General features: G+C 41.7%; 2 protein-coding genes across 2 annotated transcripts; both read left to right on the forward strand.

The window, feature by feature from the left end:
• The first annotated feature begins 692 nt into the window (after nucleotides 1-692).
• mov10l1 (Mov10 like RNA helicase 1) lies at nucleotides 693-15,384 on the forward strand. Its single transcript, XM_033634755.2, has 27 exons — nucleotides 693-900; nucleotides 1,142-1,282; nucleotides 1,406-1,593; nucleotides 2,601-2,760; nucleotides 3,033-3,145; nucleotides 3,374-3,561; nucleotides 3,995-4,135; nucleotides 5,035-5,352; nucleotides 5,524-5,718; nucleotides 5,982-6,096; nucleotides 6,442-6,619; nucleotides 6,728-6,798; nucleotides 6,896-6,987; nucleotides 7,099-7,154; nucleotides 7,784-7,878; nucleotides 8,351-8,423; nucleotides 8,518-8,699; nucleotides 8,864-9,010; nucleotides 9,306-9,427; nucleotides 9,542-9,641; nucleotides 10,062-10,208; nucleotides 10,502-10,675; nucleotides 11,305-11,454; nucleotides 11,684-11,791; nucleotides 13,141-13,281; nucleotides 13,389-13,480; nucleotides 15,153-15,384. Exons 2-27 carry the CDS (start codon nucleotides 1,186-1,188, stop codon nucleotides 15,178-15,180), a joined length of 3,471 nt encoding a protein of 1,156 aa, XP_033490646.2. The 5' UTR covers nucleotides 693-900; nucleotides 1,142-1,185; the 3' UTR covers nucleotides 15,181-15,384.
• A 4,468-nt stretch (nucleotides 15,385-19,852) lies between these two features.
• On the forward strand, nucleotides 19,853-21,350 carry szl (sizzled). The gene is made up of 4 exons (XM_033634756.2): nucleotides 19,853-20,133; nucleotides 20,255-20,421; nucleotides 20,580-20,672; nucleotides 20,799-21,350. The coding sequence occupies exons 1-4, from the start codon at nucleotides 19,853-19,855 to the stop codon at nucleotides 21,107-21,109; spliced, it is 852 nt and encodes a 283-aa protein (XP_033490647.1). The 3' UTR covers nucleotides 21,110-21,350.
• The last annotated feature ends 1,925 nt before the right edge of the window (nucleotides 21,351-23,275 follow it).

Genomic DNA, 23,275 nt, shown 5'->3' on the forward strand with positions numbered 1-23,275 from the left:
AAGACTCGGTCCCAAAAGCGTTCTCTGGCTGGCTGGATTGTCCGCTCGGTCTGCCATACATACATGGCGGAGCAAGATGGCAACCTCTCTAAAGCAAGGCCCTTGCTATCTATATATATATGTAAAAGCATAATTATAAGGCTACGAAAACCAAACGAATTTTATTTTATAGTGATTATACACTTGTATAAACATATTTATGGGTAGAATATTCAGATTCAGATTCAGATTGACAATAAACCATGCCAAATATTACACACTGGCCCTTTAAGGGGTCTCAAGCAGACTTCCGCTTCGGGTGCAGACTTCAGCGGACTGTACCAAAGATACTGGATTACTGGTTTAGCCACCGTCGTTGACTTTACCAGAGATATTGATGATCATCCAATATCTCTGACTTTACTTATTTAATAACCCACAATTCATTGCAAGATATGTTAATACATTTTTATTTAGTCACAAAAAGGCTATATGGGATTTATAGCTTGTTATCTGCTGGGACAGATGAGTAGGCACTTTTAATCAACTCATGAAATATGAATGTGACAGCAGCGACATGCTGGTGATCCGTCCATAACAAATACTGATATGCATATTTATGATAAATACATGAACAGCACTACAAAATGGCGAACTCACTATATAGTGGACTATCTAGTGAGCAGTGAGTTTGACTGTGTGACGCAGCGCTCCCGCGCACGTACGCGTACTTGTGAAGCCCTTTGCGTTCGGGTTGGTTGAAACAGTGAAGAGGTCTCCTCCCCAACACGTGAACTACAGCCTTAGTTCGGCTTACATTTGTGTTGAGAACGGCAACTCAAGAAATGACCTAACCTGCCCTTTGTTTCTTAAATAATGTTCTTCGTTACTTTCATCTTCACACCTCCTGTCGCGCTTTAGGTAAGGCAACTTGTAGCTAGCATTAGCATTCAGCTAACGTTGATTTGAGCTAACGAACTAGCGTTATGTTATGCAAGTTGAGGAACTTGATTATTTGGAGATGACTTTATCTTTTAATTAGCTATTTTCGCATCGTGGACGTGTTAGCCAGGAGGGAAACATTAGCAATGATACACAACAAGTAACTTAATCTAAATAACGTAATGCTTGTTGAAAAACTTGCTTTATTCTGTTATCCTAGTGTGGATAGCCATAGCCAGCAACTTCAGCCACCATTTTGCAGATATGCTAACAGCTGTGAAGTGTATGCTGTCAAAGCTGGTGTCTCCATTGTGGAGGAATGTGGAGGTGGATGGAGAAGGCATTTTCTCCGGTACAGCAGGTAAATGCAACACTAAGTGTAACGTCATCTTGATAAAGTTGACACATTTCCACATGACTGTAGCAACACACCAGCAGGACTGACGTCATGTCTTCTTTGGTCCAAATTTCTTATGCTTGTCAGACATGGAGGACATTCGCCACCTGCGGGGCAGTGTGGTAACCCAGCTGTGCCTCGATTATGGCATGATAGACGATGCAATCTACTTCACCAGTGGAGAGGTGCTGGGCGGGATGCCAATGAAAGAAGGGGATGTAGTGAACTGCATAGCAGTACGAGGTGGTGCCCAAGGGGGATGGAAAGCTTTGAGGGTGAGAATCCTGTGTTTTGCTCCAGCATGAATTTGCAAACAATATGCAGTTTATATTCACCTTGTGTCAGTGAAGTTTGTTTTTTAGGGTTTGGTGTAACAGGACATACAACACTTTGTATATAAGCCCCATATTTATCAAATAACCAGAGTCCAAATGTTGATGCATCTCTTTAGCTGTCTTGTTATGGTACTGGGAGTTGCTAGACTGAGCAGTGACAGAGGCCTATGTTTAAATCTAACCCTGGGGTGTCAAACATATGGCCCAGGAGCCAGAACCAGCCTGCCAAGAGGTCCAATCTGACCCTCTAGATGACTTTGCACACCTAATGTTGATGCACATTTGAAGGCTGAGAGGCTTCAGGAGCAATTTAAACAGTGAGCAGATATGTCATGTAAAATACTGCTTTAGGGGCTTTTCCACTCTGACCAGAATACAGCTCTCTTTCTGTGGCCATATTTAATGATATTGAACATAATATTATAACAAAATATTGTCAACCAGCAGCTTTAGTACAAAAGAATCTGTGTCAGACTTCTGTCTTAAAACAATATCAGTGGAACCCTGCTGGTGAGGCACTGACAAAACTTGAGATTGTAAGGCAGTGGATGAATTAACCTGCTTCTTCAATAGCTTCCACCTAGTGGAAAATTATGAAGAAAGTCACATGTAATGACAGTGAGTAGTAGACTGACTGAAAGTGGAAAAACTAAGACATACTTTTGGATTTGCACATAATTTTTCTTTCTTCATTGTTTGTTAAACAGATGAACGTTTTCAGAATTTAAAAAAAATTGAAGGGGTTGATATTTTAGGTTCTTATGCAGTGGTTTCAGTGGTCTGGCCCACTTGAGATCAAATTGGGCTGTATGTGGCCCCCTGAGCTACAGTGAGATTGACACCCCTGATTTTACTCATACTTGTTTATTGTTTCTTCTACTTCAGTGAATACTTAAGGAAAATGATGAACATTTGTCAGACATACACCATTTAATCCTGTCATTTAGGTGGAGAAGAGCGCAGATGCCTGGGAGGAGGGAGGAAGAAACTCCCTAGAAGATGACACTATGCAGCTGCGACCGCTCATTGGAACAGTCACATCATTTGATGGAGATGGCGGCTACATAAACCAGACAACATATTTCCCACGCAGCAGTCTATGGGAAGGTACCGATACTCACTCTACTTCACACACTAAAGTTGTGAGCCTCTTGACCCCATGATGCCTTGCACAGTGGTTTTTCAGTCCCAGAACTATTCAGTATTTTAGACAGATTTTACAGCTATATTTTTACAGTTGATGTTTGGTTAGCTCTCAGACAGAGTAGATTAGACAAACTAACAGCCATACTAAAATTTATGAGTACTTGGCTAAAGACTGATGTTAATGTTCCTGCCTGTTGGCACACTTTGTGTATTTTCTCTTCTTTTTTTGTCAGGTTATGAGCCAATGAAAGGAGACTGGGTCCAAGCAAAATATTTTATCAATCCTAACCAGTGGACCACCCAGGCTTGTTCTGTGGCCCCTTTACGCTACTGCCGCCTAGATCAGGTAATTGCATCGTTGAACATTTCTGGCTGTACCCAATCATTACAACGACGTCCTTTCTTTAGTACTTAAGTTGCATTTGTGAAAGGCATTGTGCTTAATTCTGAGAAAGTGTTAATGCTTAAAAGCCTGTCAAATCCAATTGAGTAACATTAAAACCTCATTAAGTTATGAATCTAATGATTTTTTTCTCACTCCTCTGCTGTCCTCTGAATGATCTTGTATCTCCAGGTGCAGGTAACTAGTGTGTATGGTAAAATTGGAGTGGTGGACGACAGTGTGTTCTTCAGCCTGGACTCTCTGCTGCTGCCTGCCCACTATCAGCCTTTACCAGGGCACCTGGTCAACCTGGTAATGGTGGAAAGCAGTCAGTCCTTCTACTGCTGGAGGGCCCTGTGCATGGCACCCTGCCTTCAGAGGTACTGGACTTAAATCTTTTATAGGGCTGCAATTAAGGATGGTTTTCAAATGACAGAAAAAGTAAAAAACAAAAAAGCCAGTCATAGCTCTGAAGAGCTGAAGAAGATGCCTGGAGATGTATTATGTAGTCTGAGTAAAGGTCCAAAACTGGCGAAGCTGGAACCTGATAGATGGATGGATGGATGTAACTTTATTGATTTAACAGTGGTCAGCTGCTCTCACACACAATAAAAAACATATATTCAATAGAGATCAAAATATATGATATTTATAAAACTTTTTTTCACTTTTTTTAGCTTAATAAATGATCATAATCATCTCAGCTCTATTTCTTAATCAGAAGTGTAATCATATTTTCCATATTTGTTAAAACTTTAGTGTGGGTGATACAGATCATAATGTTGATGGCTTTTTTTGTCATTATTATTGCAGTGGGAATTCTTCAGCTACATGTTTCCCAGAGGCTGAACTCCAGAGCATTTTGGAAAACAAAGGCGGGCTGGATGTAACAGACTATGGCCAGTTTGGGGATCTGATGCTTGGGGAGACACAAGAGCTGGTGCTCTGGATACAGTGAGTGACCAAAGAACCAAGAAAAAATATTCACATCCAGACTGAAGCTAAATTAAAGCACTAGTTACAAACCCCTGTAAAGTATAGGTATAGTTCTTGAGATAAGCATTGGTTATTGTCTAAGAACATTCTTTATACCTCGTCAGTCTCAAGAGCTGTGGAGGCATTATGTTTTTGGGTTGTCTATCCACATGTTCCATTCTTGTGAATGCAATGTCACATGAAAGCCCAGAGGGGATTTTCAAATTTGTCACAAGCATCCACTTGGACTCAAGGATGAACTGATAAGAATTTGGTGTTCACAGGTCACATGTTTTTGGCCACAAGTCAAGAATTCATAAGCTAATTATGACAAAGTTTCACACAAATATCTAGTAGGATATAATGATGAAGTGATGACATTTTAGATTCAAAATATCAAAGGTCAACTTCACTGTGACATCATGATGTTGTGCAAAAACCCTTTTCTGGCCATGATTCAACATCTTAAGTCAGGGGCAGAAGGTTGGATACTGAAGTGGAAATACTAATCTTTGGTGTCGACCTTGAAATTGTGCTGATTGCATGGATCTCCTGTGCTGCTGGGTTGAAGATGTATGTTTAGAATTTGTAGCGTCTTTGCAGCATCATCCATATTTGAAGCATCGTGTACTTTAATAGCCACAACTTGGTAATTCTAGTGTATCTTTGCAGCATCATCCATATTTGAAGCATCATCTACTTTAATAGCCACAACTTGGTAATTCTAGTGTATCTTTGCAGCCTTCATTGGAATTCTAGACACTTTTTGTACAAGTCTTTCAAATCAGAGAGAAAATGAGGACATGTTACAGAGCAAATCACTATTTCCCCACATAGCACAATGTATTGTGTAATCTTGATCCTTTTTCTCGTCACAGAAACAAAAGTTCAGAGAGCCACAAGCTGAAGTGCTGTGACTTTGCTGGCTGGGACTCAGAGGAGCAGTTCAACCTGGTTACAGTCAAAGGCCCCACACCACTGACACGGACACGACAGCCTTTGCAAGAAAACTGCTCAGAGTCTGAAAACTGCTCTGAGTCCTCAATAAAACAAGTCAGTGATGCAAAAGAGACAGACAATGAAAATGGTGAGGTGCTGAAGGAGACAATCCATCCCCCTGCTGTAAGGAGAGAGGAAAGAGAAGTGGATATTCCACCAGGAGAGAGGTTGTCTGTTGTAGTCGCCTGCCAAGCAAAGTAAGTTATTCTTTTAAAATGGTTTTAGTGATAACACAAGCAGATCAGAATAATTAGATAGATAAAAATCTTGCTATATAAAATAAGCTACAATGAGGTGGGAAGTGTAAGTGTGAAACTCGGTTTACTATGCTGTCTGTACAACTAAATTCCACGTGGGAAATTGCTCAGGAGTCTGGGAAGCTGTGCGGAGCTGCTGTTGCTGCACTTCTCCTCTTTCACCATCGGGAGGCGCCTGGATGTCACAGTGGGTAGTAAAGAGGAGGACCTGCTGCAGCCCTCGGTGCCCTACAGTCCCAGAGATGCTCGGCTGGAGCCTACAATGCCTGCTCACGTGATCACTGTCACTGCTCCAAAAGAAACAAGGTATCAAAACAACCTGTTCCATTAACACCTGGGGAACTGAATTGCTTACCAATCTATAATGCATAAATCTAACCCTGATATGAAATACCAGTATAACCTTGTAGTGTCATCGTTGCTGCCATTAACAAAGATTTTTAATGTCATAGTTTGATTGACTTCTGTGTGTAATATTGTTTTGTTATCTCTAAAACAAAGAATGATATTTTATACAAAATTAACTCCTGATGTCAGCTCTTGTTTGAGAATGAGTTTCCCACCTGTAGACTTACCAAGCGGCGGCTGCCAAACTTCCTACCTAACTACCCGTTGCCTCAGGCTCTCAGAGACTGTGTGGAGACACAGAGCGACGTGCTGGCAGTTCAACCCTGCTTAGGAGAGGTGAGCATGCCTGTGCTAAAGTTTAGTTGATTATGTAGAATAAGATAATACAAGTTGCAGGTTAAGAATTGGATTATTAGGGCTACCTGCCAATATTAATTTACTCTTTAAATACACTGCTTTCTGAATCAGCAGCCTTACAAAGCAGTGAATATCTGGGATATTTCATGAGCAGGGTGATGTGTGATGTAAAAGATTATTTGGAGGACACAGATTGACAGAAAACTGGCTCAAGTGGCTGCTGTTTTGTGTCTTGTTTCCTGTAGTAATAGAGAAAAAAAATTTGCCTCCAGGGATCAACTGAAATATCACATTTTCTTTCTGCTGATGTGCCTGTTTGCTCAGGTGCTGTCACCATCCAACATGCATTCGCGTTTCTCAGTCCTTCTGTGGCTGGAAGAGCTGAATGCAGAGAGGGAAATGAGAGAATTCACAATCAGCGGGGCCCTTCTCAGGAAAGGCGCGGTCTACCTGCACCTAGAGGTCCTTGGGTCGGCCGAAGGCAGACCCAGTCTCAGTATAGGTGAGGAGGCCTTAGGTGTCTTTTTTCAGCATTGTTGAATTGCAAAAGTTCATGTTGGAAGTTTTTTGTGCAACACGAGGGGTTTTGACAAGTTTTTTTTCTCTGCAGGTGACAAAATAGTGTTGAAGAAACCACAAAGTAACAGTGTGGTAATGGAGTACGTTAGTTATATCACAGAGGTACGGAGATGTTTGATACTCTGAATCATCTTTTAAGTTATACGTTATCAAACAGAAACGTTATTTAGATCCAATCTAATGCTCTGCTTTGACTCAGATCAACGATGAGACTGTGAGTTTAAGGGTGAACTCAGAGTTTCAGCGCAGCTACCTTGGAGAGCCTCTTGATGTTGAGTTCTCTTACAACAGGTTAGAAAAGAGATTGTGTTTTTGATTTCATAAATGCAGTTTACTCATGTTTTTCCCACAAATAATGTGTCAGACTTGTAATACAAGCATTTTGACTGCTTGCATTTCCAGATTGACCATGAGGCGCTGTCACAATGCACTTGATCAGACGAAACAGTTTGGGGAGAGTAAGTTAAGGTTTTATTCGTATTGCTTTAAGTCTTTACACAGTGTGCTTCCTGTCATTTTAGACATGATAAGGAGGACAGAATGTCATTTTCATACATGATATGGCATGTTTTAATCGTTTGACAGCAACAACTTATTTAAAAGTGCAGAGACAATGACCCAAGTAGTGGTTGAAAGGTTTTTCATGATGGAGATGAGCTCACTATATAGTCCTATGTAAAACTATACACTATATTGAAAAATCATCCAGAGCACACACTGCCACTGCCACAAACATGCCTCTAGAGGATGCTGTTTGTGTGTCACCTCGGTTTTTTGTTGTCCCTAGTGAGAATGAGAGAATGTGATTGCCTCCAGGGATGAATTAATACCACATTTTACTCTTCCAGCTTCTCTGACTTCCTGCTCAGGTTCTCAGAATTTTTTTGACAACCTAAAATTACATGCCTTGATAGCTACGGAGTTTAATAGCCAAAATCCCAATTTAAAACTGACAAGGTTAATAAGTCTTTGTTTACACCTCTGTTTTTTTTAATACTGGAGAGCTTAACACAAGCTTTCATGGTGGTTAGTTTTGACAGAAGTCCATTAAGATTTAAATTGCTGTCACTTTCACATTGTCGTGCAGTTCTCTTCCCCTCCAAAGTGACTGTTCAGACCCCTCAGTGGACAGGAGAGTGGATAGACGAGCCAGACCGAGACAAAACAGTGGAGGACAATGAGGTAAAAGAAATAAAAATAAAAGGCATTAATGTCAGTGAGTCTAATTTTAATTAACCCCAAAAGCCTCTGACCCATCTCTACACTGGGAGGACAAGGAGGAAAGTGAGGAGAATCCTGGCAGATAGCTCCCATCCTCTCTTCAGCCAGTTTGAGCTCTTGAAGTCTGGGAGGCGCAACAGAGTTCCTCTGGCTAAACTCTACTAAGTGACTAAACAACAGATAATGACATGAACTGCTCTACCGTACTTTTATAGCACTGTATTTCATCTTATTTATTCATCTTTTAAAAATGTATCTATATGAATTTTTATCTTGTGTTTTGGCTTTGTTCATATTTTAGCTCTGTTATGTGTTATGTTATGCTACGTCCTCTATGTTGGTGAGCCGAAGACAATTTTCCACCCTGGTGGACAATAAAGATTTATTCTGTTCTATTCTATTCTAATTAAGTGTAATTGTATCCGAATAACAGGCTCCAGCCATGGAAAATGGACAGGCGTCAAGCATTTCCATCGACATGAAGTCAAAGGCCACACAGACGAAAGGTACGCATACAAAATGTTTGATTTATTACAAGCTTTGTCTGCACATATCAGATAATACTGAGAGCACCAATGACAAATGTGTAATTGCTTCTAGATGGTAGAGTGCCATCCAAACCCATCCCCAGCCAAGGGCACTTTTTTAACCCGGACTTGAACCCCCCTCAGAGAGAGGCAGTGAAGAGGATCTTGGCAGGGGAGTGTCGGCCCATTCCTTACGTTCTGTTTGGACCTCCAGGCACTGGAAAGACCATCACCCTCATAGAGGCCATACTACAGGTACATACAAATTCTCAGAGTTTAATTTTAAAACTCTGTTTGTGGCCACAGTTATAGGACACTGAATTCGTAAAGAAAACTTCACAACAACTTATTCGCCTGTCATGTGAATTCAAATTCTGGTCCCCTGCTTGTGTGACTTCATAAAATCTTTCCACCCTCAGGTTTACCACTTTGTGCCCAGTAGTCGGATACTCGTATGTACCCCTTCCAACAGCGCTGCTGACCTCATCTGCATCCGCCTCCATAATAGTGGTTTCCTGCATGCTGCAAGTTTGGCCCGTGTCAATGCATCCTCTCGGCAGGAAGAGGTACTTAACTGCATCAAGGAAAAGAGATTCACTGCAGTTTCTTTGGCAGCATTTACAGTGATTAATAATTTACAGTGTGTATGATCAAAGGGAAAATATGCATGCTCCTGTGTGCAGTAAGGTCGGTCCAGATGCCACTGCCATTCGGCACCGTGTTGGGTGGTACAGTTGCCAGTAATACTTTTTAAATAATAGATGAGGTTGTGATACTGTGCCTTGTCTGCATTTACCTTTCGCACATTGCTTTATCATCTGAAATTCATGTGCCATGTTGATGTTACTATTTTTATCTTAGTCTGTCCCAGAAGTGCTTAGACTGTACTCGAAGGCAGGAGAGGACATCCGTCATGCCTCCTTTCACAGGATCGTGGTCAGCACCTGTTCCAGCGCCGGCATGTTCCATAATATCGGACTACAGTAAGGCCCACGCTGTAGTAGGGGAAGTTGTGCACAGTTTAAATGAGCAGCTTTTTTCTTCACCTCTATCTCCTGCTGTCTCAGTTCATTAACTGTGGATTTGTTTTTCCTCAGAGTGGGACATTTTACCCATGTGTTTCTGGATGAAGCCGGCCAGGCCACTGAACCAGAGTCCCTGATCCCCATGAGTTTTGTATCAGAGAGAGATGGACAGGTCAGCAGGAACACACATGCACTGACTACAGTCACACCTTAAAGGCTCTCTCCAGTGCCTCTGTCTTGTGTGCAGGCATGTCATCATTAGATATCGGATGTAATTTACACCAGCCATGTTTCCGGTGTGGATCAAGTAGAGCCACGGTTGTACTTTTTAAAATTATTAAGTCTTTTCTCTAGTGAGCCATAACAGTCAGATTGTACATTTGTGTTCTCACACTTTGACTTTTTTTTTAGATGAAGAGAGGGTTGCAAGCCACAAACAGTTATTTCTTTGCCCCTTTCCAATCAGGCTCCTTAGATCAAATCACTGACTGTATGGAGTCACCCCTAAACAAAACAACACAAAATTCATTATCGAAAACCTGCCTGAGCTTTACAGATTTAATAATGACTTTTTTCCCCCTCACCTGCTTAGATAGTGTTGGCTGGAGACCCCTGCCAGTTGGGTCCAATAGTGAAGTCCAAGCTGGCAGCTGCCTTTGGCCTGGGGGTGTCTCTGTTGGAGAGGCTGATGGCCAACCCACTGTACTCCAGACACGAGTGGGGATACAACCCCAAGCTGGTTGGTGCACTGTGTCCAAAATCTATTTTTTTGGTTTGTTTTTTAAAGCTTATTTAAGGTGTTATTGGAATCAAGTTATTACAGTGACATATATCAAGATAATAAAAATGTTTCACATGCATGTATAGCATTTTTACCTTTCTTAATATATTTTAGTGCCATTGTTGATAACAGTTAGTTTCCAGTGTAACAAGGTTAGCACAGTAGAAGTGCGTAGAGGAATGTTTCGGAGAATACTTGCATGTACTGTTTGCATAATTGTGGCTGATCAAGCTGCTCTCTTACTACCACAGGTGACAAAGCTGATCTACAACTACCGTTCCCACGAGGCCTTGATCATGCTGCCTTCCAAGCTCTTCTACAAGAATGAGCTGTGCTTTAAAGCTCAGAGGGCTGTAGTAGAGTCTCTCTGCCAGTGGACATCCCTGCCCAAAAAAGGCTTCCCGCTCCTCTTCCATGGAGTCAGGGTGAGTGGTCTTTACACTTACAATGAATTATAAATATTTGCATCCACACTGAGTCACCAGTTTATCAGGTAGGGCCCTATCTTACAGAAGACTTCCTAGTAAGAGGAGTTATGCAGCGTAACTTCATTGATTATTTCAGAAGCTAAAAGTTTAGCTCTTTTTCCTCTGTCAAGTTTATAACTGCACTAAGTTGTTTTTTAGTTTTGCTGCTTAAATGTCCCATGGTATTCACTGCAGTCACATTACTGCTCTTAAGACAGAATCTCAGCAGAAAACTGCTTGCTACTCCAATTTGATGAATCCGCCATGTAATAGTGATGTAGGCACACCAGACTGTGTAAGCGAATGAGAGATGACAAGTCATGTTACACCCTAAACACACCTATGATTAATTAAGGAACTAAATACAGCCTCTTTGCTGTTTGTGCCTTACTTTGCACCCAGATTATGCACCGTTTAACTAGCAAAAGTAGAGTAGATGAGCCTAAATGCATGTATGCCATGTACTTTATAGCACCATGCACTATACATAGTTTAAATAGGGCCCTAATCCTTAGACTTATTAAATCACTTAAGTTACTTGGATATTTGGCTGCCACATTTATTCCAGTGATTTTGCTCTGCCCTAGGGCACAGAAATGAGGGAAGGTAACAACCCATCATGGTTCAACCCCATGGAGGCTGTACAGATCATGCTCTACTCCTGCCAGCTGGCCAAGAAGCTCTACAACCCTGTGGACGTCTGTGACATTGGCATCATTGCCCCCTACAAGAAACAGGTAAGACTGTACTGTACTGTGTGTTAGGTCAAGTCTCCTATCAAAGCTTTAACACACTTAGTTGCATTAGTAAGATATCCTTTATTTTTCCATCTTAGTAGAGTTAGAAAAAAGCTATTTCAGTGTCATTTCACATTCAACTCCAAGGAAGCTATAATGGCTTCAGATTTTTTAAATGCCCTTGAACATTGTAACTCAGTAGTGTCCTTGTTTTTTTATTACTCTCCAGTGTGAGAAGATACGAGTACTGCTGGGTAAGGTGGGCCTGTCTGACATCAAAGTGGGCACTGTGGAGGAGTTCCAAGGACAAGAGTTTCTCGTCATCATCATGTCTACGGTAGGCAACAACAGAGTTTGGTTAATACAAGTTACAAACATTAGAATGTGCTTTCTTCGAAATGAGAGATCCATTGTTTGACTTTGAGTGGCATCTACTTTATTTAAGTGCAGATTCTGTACAGCAGTGCATCACTTTTTGTGATTACAAGTATCAAACTTACATTTAAATACATTTTTTGGCTAAATCCAGACGTCTCAGATGTGGAGGAGATTGTGTTCTGAATGCTGTGAAAACCAATTGTGTTTAGTACAGACTTCAGGAATGGTGGTATATCGGGGCGACCTCTAGCTGGTATTGTGCACCCCAATGTAGTCCTTTGCAGCGGCCTGGGTTCCATTCTGACCCATTGCCCTTTTCTGCTTGTCATCCCCACTCTTTCTCCCACCTTTCCTGCCAGTCATCAGCTGTCCTGTCGATAAAGAAAGAACAGAAAACGGCCAAAAAAAATCTTTAAAAGAGAGACAATGGTGGTACATTTTTAAATTGTTATAGCACCACCATGTGGTCAGTTCATGTATTTTTTTTCTGGGGAGGGGATATTGAACCTACCTCTGCCAAATTTGGCCAATGTAGGTGTTGCAGTTTCTGAGATCCTGATAAATTTAGTGCAGAGGAAAGGTTTTGTACTAATATCATATACAGATATCTTAGTTGTTGTGGTCAGATAAAAATCCATCTTTTGCTTTTGCCTAAATCACAGCTTGTCACTCTATTAAAAATGAGTTTGCTGAGTTTGGGAAATGAAATGACTTAAGCTGTCCGTCCTGAGTGTTGGAATTTGTTGATTTGTCAGTGTTCCCCTTTTCCCTGTTTTAAACTCTCAAGAAAGATGTTAAGTGGGGTTGGGGTGTAGTGACTGTGGCGGTAGAGGGGAACAAGGCAGCACCTATCTCTGTTGCTTGTGCAGCCAAATGATGCGTGAGCTTGTTGCTTCACATACAGTACAATTTCATCCAATAATTTTTGTATGTTTTCAGTATTCCTGAGAAATCACTCATCACCTTTGGCTAACTAAAACCAAAACTATGCCTTTTTTATCATATTGGTAGTGTTTGCTTATATGCAAGATGGAAACTAATCTTCCAGGAAGTTGGTGGCTGGTGAGATGACTGAATTCCTTTATTGTGTGTTTTCTTCTTGGTCGACTTTGGTGTGGAGCAGCACACTCTGCGGCATGCTGAAAACATTCAGAAAACATGTTGGGGTCGGGTTTTTCTTTTATTGAAAATGCAAATGACGCCATCCATTTCAGATTAAAAAAAAAAAAGTGTGGAGCACAAACATCAATCATAGTTTATTCCCTATTTTAGCAACTACTCAGGTCATTTCATTCTCTTATAATATAGGTGCGCTCTAACGAATCAATACAGAGCAATGATTTGCAGAGTTCGCTCGGCTTTCTGTCCAACCCCAAACGCTTCAACGTGGCCATCACTCGTCCTAAAGCCCTGCTGTTAATCGTTGGAAACCCCCACCTTCTCATCAGGGTGAGTGACAAACACTTCATTTGATCCTGCATTTTAGAGAATATATATTTTTATTGATATATGCATGTTATAAATCCAGCCTTTTAAATGTCCTAATGTCTTTGCAGGATGCATGCTTCAGGGCTCTACTGGAGTACTGTTTCATCAACGGGGCCTATCTGGGCTGTGACCCCCCTCCCTCCCTAAGGGACTCTCAGATGTATGTAAACTGATCAGCCATCATAAAGTCTTTATCCATAATGGATATTTACACTCAGAGGCTGCTTTAGTATCCCCACATGTACAAAGTAATGAAATCCAGTACAACTGTTCCACTAAAGTCTGCTACTATAATGTCCAGTCATGTTGACACTGTCACAGGTGTTAATAAATAATGTTTTAGCATTAGTTGATGTTGTACAGTACTGTACTGCATTATATCCAGAGTTTCTAATATTCTGTCCTCCTCATGTATGGACATCTAGAAGGACAACAAAGGGTAAACGTGTATCAATATAATATAGTCCAGTATAATGCCACCTTCTAACTGTGACCTCAGTGATAAACATAATTGAATTTACACATTTCTGACAATGTCAACAAAGAAAATGAACATTAATCTTCACATTTGTAGCATTTATGGCAGAACTGTTCCGATGAATTGCAATGGATTGAAGGGGGGTTCCTAATAAAGTGGCCCCTGAATGTATGATTATAATGCTATACAGATTAGATCCTGACCCTAATATTAATTGACCTTTTGCTAAGCCCTGCCCCTTTGCAATGGTCTGACAAGCTCTCACAGTAAGCATGGAGCCCACACTGTAACTAACTGCACTCCCTGAAGAAATATTATCATATTTTTAGAAAAATGAAAGAGTGATTCCAGAGAGAAGCAGACAGAGGGGTCTGCAGTCTGTGTTTGAAGGATATATCCAGGATGTCAAACTGACTCAGCAGCAACAACAGGTTTAAAAGGCATAGATAGTTAGAAGCTAAAGCCGAACTATAGGCTACAGATCACAGTGTAAAAGTGAACCACCACATCACTGCTGATTGCCACACAAGACAATGAATATAAAGGGAAACTTTGCTGATACTGAACCAGCTGTGTGGCATCACCGTGTGTGCAGATGAACGGTGTTTGGCTTCACCCTCGTACCGCTGCCAAAACCCGGACCTCTGCTTCCGGATGGGCATACAGTGCTCATCTACGCACACTGTGATAACACATAGCTGGTTTAATATCAGCAAAGTTTCCCTGCTTCCCTTCACTGGTTCCTGTACAGCAGGGTCGGTCTTTGTTTCACTGTTATAATCATTAAAAAGCAAAAGCAGCATGTGTATACATTCAGTTGGCTATATCTTCAGTAGCTAGCTAGCTAACCCTACACTTTTCAGGGTCTGATTTTGGTTTTGGAACAGGGAAGAAACGTATATCTTTTTCCAACCTCTCCAGGTAACGAGTATCATTAATACACAACGTGCCCCAGGCACAACATTTAGCTCCAAATCCACAAAACCAGCCTGAAGATGAAGGAAATTAGAGTCAATGGAGCACAGCTGTGATGTTGTCGGACCCTGGTCTGAGCCAACCCGATGCTACGTTATGATTGGCCAGTCTGTGTCTGGGGGCGGGACTCGGCAAGGGTCAATTGAAAGCATGAATTGCTGACAAACCAGTGTTTTGTAGGAACCAGGTTCCAGCCAGGTTCTGTACTTTTGGTGTTTTTAATTCCATTAACAACTAGATATACCGACTGTAAATATATTTTTGTTTCGGTGAAGTTAAATCTGCTTTAGGTTGTAAACATTTCCAAGACAAGCATTTATTTAGCATACTTTATGTGACCCAAGTAGTGATGAACCCACGTCTATATTTTCACCCACAGAGTTGCAGAGGAGCAAAGGACTGCATGAGAGGACGATGTAATCATGGATGGTGCACCCCAGCTCCGTCAGCCTGACTGTCTTATCGTGTTCTAAGTTTATTTTCCCGTCACATTTTGTTGCCTCTCTTTTGACTGTTTGCAAAGTGATCTGAAAGCTGTCTTAATCAGTGCTGACTGAACTGGTTTGAAAAGAGAAATTTCTTGTTTCAGTGAAAGCCAAACGCAGTTCCATTCGGGGGGGGGGGGGGGTAGGAATAAAGATGACGCTCATGTACACGGCACAATTATTTCTGTGTCCTGTGATTATTAAGTTGATGTGCTTGACTGTGCGTAAGATTTTTTTTTCAATTAAACTGTCGCAGATTATGGGTATATTATTGTGAATTGCGTCATAGCAGCTCTGCATTGTTCATCTGCCAAGGCTGCACAATAATGCTACTGAAATGATTTGAATGGCAGTGGCCTGGTTTTGAAGAGCGGCAGCAGTTTCCCAGAATGAGCTCTCTTGAGAGTTCAATATTAGTCACACAAGTCAACATTTTATGTAGATAAGAGACTTTTATTGAACCCATACCAGGGGGATTCACTTGATACAGCAGCTCAAGAGACAAAAGCAAAGGAAAATGTGATTGGGAGAAATTGAAACAAGATAAAAACACGCCAGAAATAAGCTTAAAATATTAAAGCTACACAGACTATATCCACATTTTGCTTATACAGACACTACACAGATACTATTTGTCCATGATGAATGTCAGACTTCTTATGTTCAGTGTGTTACCCTGGGTTAGCATATTGAGTCGATCCACAGATGTCTCTAGTTTCCGGGGGCAAGTTGTCTGCTCGCCTCGGCGTGGCAGCGTCTGCCCACAAGGCCCGGAGACTGGATGTGACAATTGAGTGCTACTGACAGTCTGCACAGGGACTGTCAGTCCTCCTGGAGCCCAGCAGGATGGAGAGAGGGGAGGGGGCGGGTTATAGGAGGAAGAGAAAAGAGGCAAACGGGGGTTCCACCTCTTAAGTTAATGAGTCTCTTATGTGCAAGGAGAGCTTTTATCTGAATTCACTGTGTTGTAAGGCAGGCCAGCTCAGACACCTTGTCCCCCCTCCTTTCCTTCTGAAACACACCTCTGTCTTTGATGTGTGTCTCAGGTGTTTGTTCTGCTGTCCTGCTCTGCCAGAGGAGACTGTACTGTAGAGGGAAAATACTCCAAACAGAATTTATGTTATTCTTTTCAAGTGTTTTTGGCAATAACTTGCATCTCTACAGACATCCTTTTTTAGCTGGGTATTGGAGCAGTAAGAGTAGAGTTGACAAGATCTTCAAGGGACATGTTTGAAGTTGGTCAAATGTCACTACTGTGGGGACTCACTGCGCTTTTAGAACCTTTTAATATAGCCCTTTCAAGGCTTTATTTTAATGTAAAATTACTACCTGTCTCATCGTGTGCTTTTTAAGATGACATTGTTTTATAATTTACTATGTATGGAGCCGCCACAAGATTTCTCTCTAAATGAAAGCACCACATCTTGCCTCTCTATTTTCACCTTAAATGGAAAGTTTCTCAAAACTGAGCCGTGATGGTGAATGATTGTCTTGTTTACACCGTGCAAAAACAGACATTTTTGTTGTTGTAAATATGACACATTTAGCAGCTATCTTTGCTAAAGATGACTGAATTTGGAAAGGATGATGTGCACCAGCAGAAAAGATCCCTGAATGTAGTGAATACATTGACTTTGTAGTTGCAGAGAGAAGCATAGACGTGTTTTGGTTCAGTGTTTACCGGCCTTATTGTTTGCCCTGCCCTGACCTGTTCCCACTTTCCTACTGTCTTCTACCTATACCTGCCCAGTTCCTTTGTTCTTTGATCCAGCTCAAACCCGAGACTGGATTATGTGATCTAACTCAATTTCAGAATCCTTTTTTTTCCCTTCTTCTTCTTTTGAACAACCCATTTTCAGGATTTGATCCCATCCGATAGCTGAAATCCGATCAGATTGTTTCTGAACAACTGACACCATCTGCTTATGTGCCCTTGTGGTTTCCCTAAGTTCTTGGTTATTTTCCTGCTGATTGTTCCTGCCTGTTTGCCTGTCTATCTAATGTTCACCTCATCTACCTGTAAGCCTGCTAGCTTCACGATAAGTATCTTTTTTTTTTTTTGCATCCACCTGCCTGCTGTTCTGCATTTGGGTCCTCCATGCCTGTGTTGCTCCAGTCAGCTGTGACAAAGATACACACCGACATGGAAATATGTTATATGATAGCAATTAATTAATTTTAGGGTGGATTTCTTTTAAGTTAAAGTCCTGATGCAACTTCTGGCAGCGCTGAATCCAAAGAATTACTTCATACAGGGTTCCTGCCAATCATTAAATAGTTTTAAAAAGCATTATATTAATTGATTATTACAAGAGTAAGGCCTTAATTCAGTGGTTCCCAACAAGTGGGTCACAGGCGGGCCCACTCTGAATGGACCACAAGTGACTCACAATTGTGTCAGATTTGTAAAAAACACTTTTTTTAAGTACAGTAAATTTCCAGCACATAGCTTTTATTTTGAAGTGCTGTTTTCTACTGTAAAGTGAGTGACTAACAGACAGCTACTTGGCAGAGACAGCAACCTAGCTCGACAACACGGCCAAACGCAAGTATGACGCTAAATGTATTAAACTGTGGGACCATTAAAAAGTCTGACTTGCCTTTAGTGGTAGCAGCCCTGTAAGTACAAAGTCTGTGAAAATTAGTGTCTTGTATGTATAGTGAAAAATGGCAATGCAGTGTTGTGATTTCAATATAGATTTGGCCAGATTTTTAGCCCAAAATATACAGTTTTATAGCTATATGAATTGGAGTGGGATGACATTCAGTAGCAAAAAGGCCAACGCATAAATCCAATGTATATGTTGACTTTGAACCTGCAAAAACAATGTTTGATTCCGTGTTAAGTAAGATGCAGCAGTTCTGTCTGTCGTAGGGGTGAGGCATGTTTGACAGACAGGTGCCTGACCATTCATCTCATACTCCTATCACCTTCTCATTAACTGCGGCAGGGGCAGGCAACACATTACCAAGACAGACACAGTGTCTACAGGGCAGCCATTAGGCTCAACAACAGACCCCTGCTGGGCTCCTGGCAGGGGGAGCTTGTTAAATGTGTGGGCCTATTGTTCTCCTAAATTGGTCTGTGACTCTAATTGCCCAGTTAGTCCCCCACTTACAGGCTGCACTCGTCTACCCGAACTGGAACCAGCCTCCACTCATCAGATCAGGCTGTAAAAGTTGGCTTCACTGGGGCCGATGGAGGGCTCTGGCTGGCTGCGAGAGCACAGACCCTGCTGCAGACAGAGCCGGTATACAGGCGCAGAAATGAGAGCAGGGCCAACTTGAATGGGGTTTACTTTGGCATGTCTGAATCCACAATAAGCATGGCAGGCTGGGTGGGATAGAGACCTCTGATTCATGAGGGATAGGCCTCAAAAGGCCCAGAGGCATTGGCCCCAGATACACATCTAAATCTGGAGACAGACGACATCCAAACAAATCCGATGATGCTGTAATGTAGTTCTATTGTTAAAGAGAGAGCGAGACAAACTAGCACTTAAGTCTGTGCCTCTGGTCTGCATCTCAGGACGAGATCTCTGGTGTCTTGCATGGGATGTTGGCATGTCATGACTGAGTGTGTATGCGTCTGCGTCACAGCAGACTGGCTATTTGTGGTGATAAGTACCATCCAAGTCATTGAAATCTCGTCTAAAGGACATTTATGTGTACATTACTGCATTAAGTCATCACACAGATCTTTGTGTCGAGTGCCATGTGCAGTACAGTGGCTGATGATGCATCAAACACATCAGCCTAAAAGGTAGCCTAATAGTATTTTGCATATGTTTGTGTTATTGGCAGATCAAAGCCAGGTGAGCCAAAAGAGACGCTGCTTTGCTAATGAGAACTGGAGGCTCTGCCGATAAAGTCCTCCAATTAGAAAGCAGGGACACATGAAAGAGACTAGCAATATGAAAGAGACTGCCTGTCTGTCTACAAAAACCTCAGATGCATTTTGTGACCCTCAGCAAAGCCTCTTCGTGGGATTTGGTTGTTTTTGAATATCAGCCAATGTGAAAAAAGAATATTTCACTTATTGTGCTCAAAGCACACATAATATAGGGAGTGGAGAAAATATCATTCACTTATGAGGTAACTGAGTCACTTTGAAAAACTGCAAAGATTGTGTGCCAAGTAGCAGCACTTAAGTTAGACACATATTGTAGATACTTTGAACACCACGGGTTAGAGTTTTCAGTTTCTTTTCCATGAGGTGTTCACATTATAAGTCCTCCTGGACTTACAAAAGCAAATGAAGCAGATTCTGTGACTGTACTTCACTCAGTGAAAGCTCTGTTGTGATTGCCCATTGTCCCCCCTCCCTACCCACTCCTCACACACGCCCTCCATCTGCTTATTACCCCCCCACTGTCTGCAGTCATCACAAAACAAGCCGTTGTCTCCAAACACATCGTCTCTGCGTCTTTGATAGGTAGTTGATAACAGACTTACAGACTGATGGGGCTGGCTGACCTTGCTGTATATAAAGCAGGGAGGGAGCTACACAGTCATTCAAGGACAGAAGACACTTCTGACAACAAGGCTCATCTGTCTACCTTGAGGACTCTGTGGATTTTGCGAACTCGTCAGCATGGCTGTGTTCTTCAGTGTGGTTCTCCTGGCTATGGCATGTCCCTCGATTGCGTTTGACATGGGTCAGTCGACTCGTTGCGTCACCATCCCCAACCAAATGAAAGTCTGCAAAGATGTTGGATACTCTGAGATGAGGCTGCCTAACTTCTTGGGTCACAGCAACCTGGAAGGCGAGGTGGTGCCTCGTTCGGAGGATTGGAGACCCCTGCTGCAGACAGGCTGCCACCCTCAAGCCCAGGCCTTCCTCTGCTCCCTCATTGCTCCTGTCTGTCTCGACACGTAAGGAGATTCTACATTATGTGTTCTTTTAACTCTCTTTATTTTCTGTGAACAAACTTTGCTTTTATTATTACAGAAATTTTGAGTACACTGTGTAACAGTCTGTCTTTCTTTCCTTCAGTTTTATCCAGCCATGCCGGAGTCTGTGTGTGGCAGTGAGGGACAGCTGTGCCCCGGTGCTCGCCTGCCAGGGTCACCCATGGCCCGAGGCACTTGATTGTGACCGCTTTCCTGCCGAGGAAGACATGTGCCTCTCTCCTCTTGCAAAGTTTAGCCACTTTGCCAAAGGTATGCATGGATCACAGACTAATTACTAGAACTCTGTTTTACTTTACTGCCTTGTCACTTCATTGCCAGAGAGGACTACCAAGTGCTTTCTCTGTTAGATTTTCTGTAATTACTCTGCCCTGCAGTTTTGTTAAATTATGTTTAATTTGTTATCGCAGACTTACCCAAACCTGCCTGCCAAAACTGCCCGTCTGTGGAGGAGGCTCCGGCAATGAAAACAGTCTTGGATGCTTTTTGCCAGAATGACTTTGGTAAGTTTCTGAATTATTTCACTGTGCTGTGGTTTGGTGGTGTGGATTCTGTTTGTGCATGTTTTTTTTCACAATTGTGTGTAATTTTCCAGGCGGATGATTAATTTGTTTTCCTCCTCTCCACAGCTGTGACTGCCAAACTTCATCGCCATCGCCTACCCGTGACAGAGCCAGAATTTGAGGTTGAGGGCCGTGTTGAGTTTATTCGCCAGGGACCTCTCCTGCCTTACGACACACAGCACCTACTCCAGCAGTGGCTCCTCATCAACCTGCGATGCGCTAACGCCCTCGTGCGCCCTGGACGCTCACAGCTGTACGTGCTGACTGGTTCTGTGCAGCCTGATGGCACCCTCGCTATCAGCCAACTCTTCCCTTGGCACAAAAGAGATGCTAACATCGCAGTGGCCACTCGCAAGTGGAAGCACCATAGATGTTGAGTGAACTGATGCTTACATGTAAAAACTGGAGCTCTGAATCTGTGTTTGAAGTGTAGACTCGCACAAGAACAAATACGATTCCACACCTGAAACACAGTTGATTTAAGACAAAATCAAGCAGCAGTTTTGAGATGGAGAGTGTAAGCTAAATGGATATAAGAGCAGAGCTGGACATCATCATCCTTTGCCTCCCTCAGCAGCTCAACATCTCATCCCTGCTCTGACAGCACACAGTAATAGAATGCACTCAAACCTGTACATAGTATTAATTAATGTAAATTGATTGTAGAATATATTTTCTATAAGAATATTGGTGTATTTATGACATCTTTGTATGTGTAAAGATGACAATAAATGTTTTTTTTTTTCTGCAAAATAATACCATTGTATGTGTCATGCTTAACAGTAACACTTTCGCTGACCTTACTGCTCAGCCCTCTATAGACCTGTGGCAACTCTGACATACTTTGTACAGCAGATGGTAGGAGTGATGAGACTGTTATCACTCATTTCTCCACAAGGGGGCACACTAATGGAGAAGCAGAGCAGTGGCTCATTATAATAGTACCATGCCCCCTTTTCATTGCAGGTATTGAAAAGGTTCAGAGATAATATATAATGCAGTATAAGAAAATTACAAAATGCATGCATTCATTTAAATGTGAATTAAACTCCCTTTTGCCTCGATACACTTTAATAATAATAGTAATACATTTTATTTATAGGCACCTTTCAAATCACTCAAGGTCACTTTACAGGTATAAACTGGTGGGACAGTGAGGGAAATTTTCTGCTTTGCATTTACAAATTATTCATTCCATAATATAGAAAATGGCTCTGTATAAGAATTGAACCTGTAAAGTGACTCATGACTGTATTCACTGTAGATGGCCTGTGGTCTTGGCCATACTATGCAGCACTAATGAGAAGATAAATCACCCACTTTGCATTTGAATAGCCTCGTTTTCACTACTAGGCTGAACACTTCTACCATGGGTTGTTAAACAATGGGGTTATTCTATACCTTTGTGTGCTACTATTATTTTTATTGTTCTGTTTTGCTGCTGATGGATGAGCTGTCTTTTAGTTTACAATAAATGCTGAAATGCTGAATGCTTTTAAGTGATTTAGATATTGTTAGTTGACCAAATTGGGCTACAAATTTCTCAGATATGAGTTAGTAACAGCTTGATTTATCACATCTATTATGCAGGCATACTGGTAAAACAAGACAGGACTTCTATGCAAATAAATCAGGAGGTTTTTACTGGGTGCTGACGCATCCACAGATCTCTTCCTCTCCAGAAGAAACAGACCCAGTGATTTAAACCACTTTTTAACACTGCTCATCATAGAGGGGCTGCTAAATATGCTGGCTGGAATGAAAACATGAATGGGCTTATTAAGAGCCAGTGTTTGGTTGGTGTGTTTTGGGCTTCTGTAGAAACATGGCGTACTCCATGGAGGAAGAGCAGCTCCCTATGCAGATATAAATGGCTCATTCTGACAGAACAAATCCACAATGATTCTTATTTTCAGGTGATTATACACTAAAGAAAACATACATGACAACATATTCCATTTCTGCCAATACATCTCCCTGAATCAGGGGTAGGCAAGCTTCTGCTCTGGAGCTACATGCAGCTCTGAGGACCCTCTCCAGTGGCTCCCTGTGGCTTTGATGTTATCTATATTTTTTAACATTCAGATTTTCATTTTTCATTGTCAAAGGCCTAAAGTGATTACTGCATTATACAGTTGTAAAATGTGTAGCCTTTACATAGAATAAAAGAAGTTTTAACGTTTCATCGACTAAAATGTGCGTCACACCTCTACAACCTGGTGCCATTTACTCAAAAAAGGAAAAGTTGTGGATTTAATAATATGTGGACAGATTAATTTGCTTTCACCACCAATGCTGCACGGTTAAAGAACTAAATAATTATAAGTAGCTCACTGCAAAGTAGCCACCTTGTAGTAAATCGTATTAATGACTGCACATTTAGACGTACTAGTAATATTGATGGGCTAATTTAGACTTCACAGGCTGTTACCTTTATTCAAATATGTCTTGCAGCTCCACACTGATTTTTTTACTTCTTTTTTTTTATCCAGTAATGGCTCTTTTAATAGTGAATGTTGAACACCCCTGCACTAAATCCTACA

The sequence above is a fragment of the Epinephelus lanceolatus genome, chromosome 5 (assembly GCF_041903045.1).
Source record: "Epinephelus lanceolatus isolate andai-2023 chromosome 5, ASM4190304v1, whole genome shotgun sequence".
NCBI classification, from domain to species: domain Eukaryota; kingdom Metazoa; phylum Chordata; class Actinopteri; order Perciformes; family Serranidae; genus Epinephelus; species Epinephelus lanceolatus.

What these genes read in the sequence shown, in the direction of transcription:
- mov10l1 (XM_033634755.2), top strand. Translation starts at nt 1,186, where the DNA reads ATGCTAACAGCTGTGAAGTGTATGCTGTCAAAGCTGGTGTCTCCATTG. An exon ending in GGGGATACAACCCCAAGCTG is followed by an intron (nt 10,209 to 10,501) that starts GTTGGTGCACTG and finishes TTACTACCACAG; the next exon opens with GTGACAAAGCTGATCTACAA. An exon ending in ACCCCCACCTTCTCATCAGG is followed by an intron (nt 13,282 to 13,388) that starts GTGAGTGACAAA and finishes ATGTCTTTGCAG; the next exon opens with GATGCATGCTTCAGGGCTCT.
- szl (XM_033634756.2), top strand. Translation starts at nt 19,853, where the DNA reads ATGGCTGTGTTCTTCAGTGTGGTTCTCCTGGCTATGGCATGTCCCTCG. An exon ending in GTTTAGCCACTTTGCCAAAG is followed by an intron (nt 20,422 to 20,579) that starts GTATGCATGGAT and finishes TTGTTATCGCAG; the next exon opens with ACTTACCCAAACCTGCCTGC. An exon ending in TTTTTGCCAGAATGACTTTG is followed by an intron (nt 20,673 to 20,798) that starts GTAAGTTTCTGA and finishes TCCTCTCCACAG; the next exon opens with CTGTGACTGCCAAACTTCAT.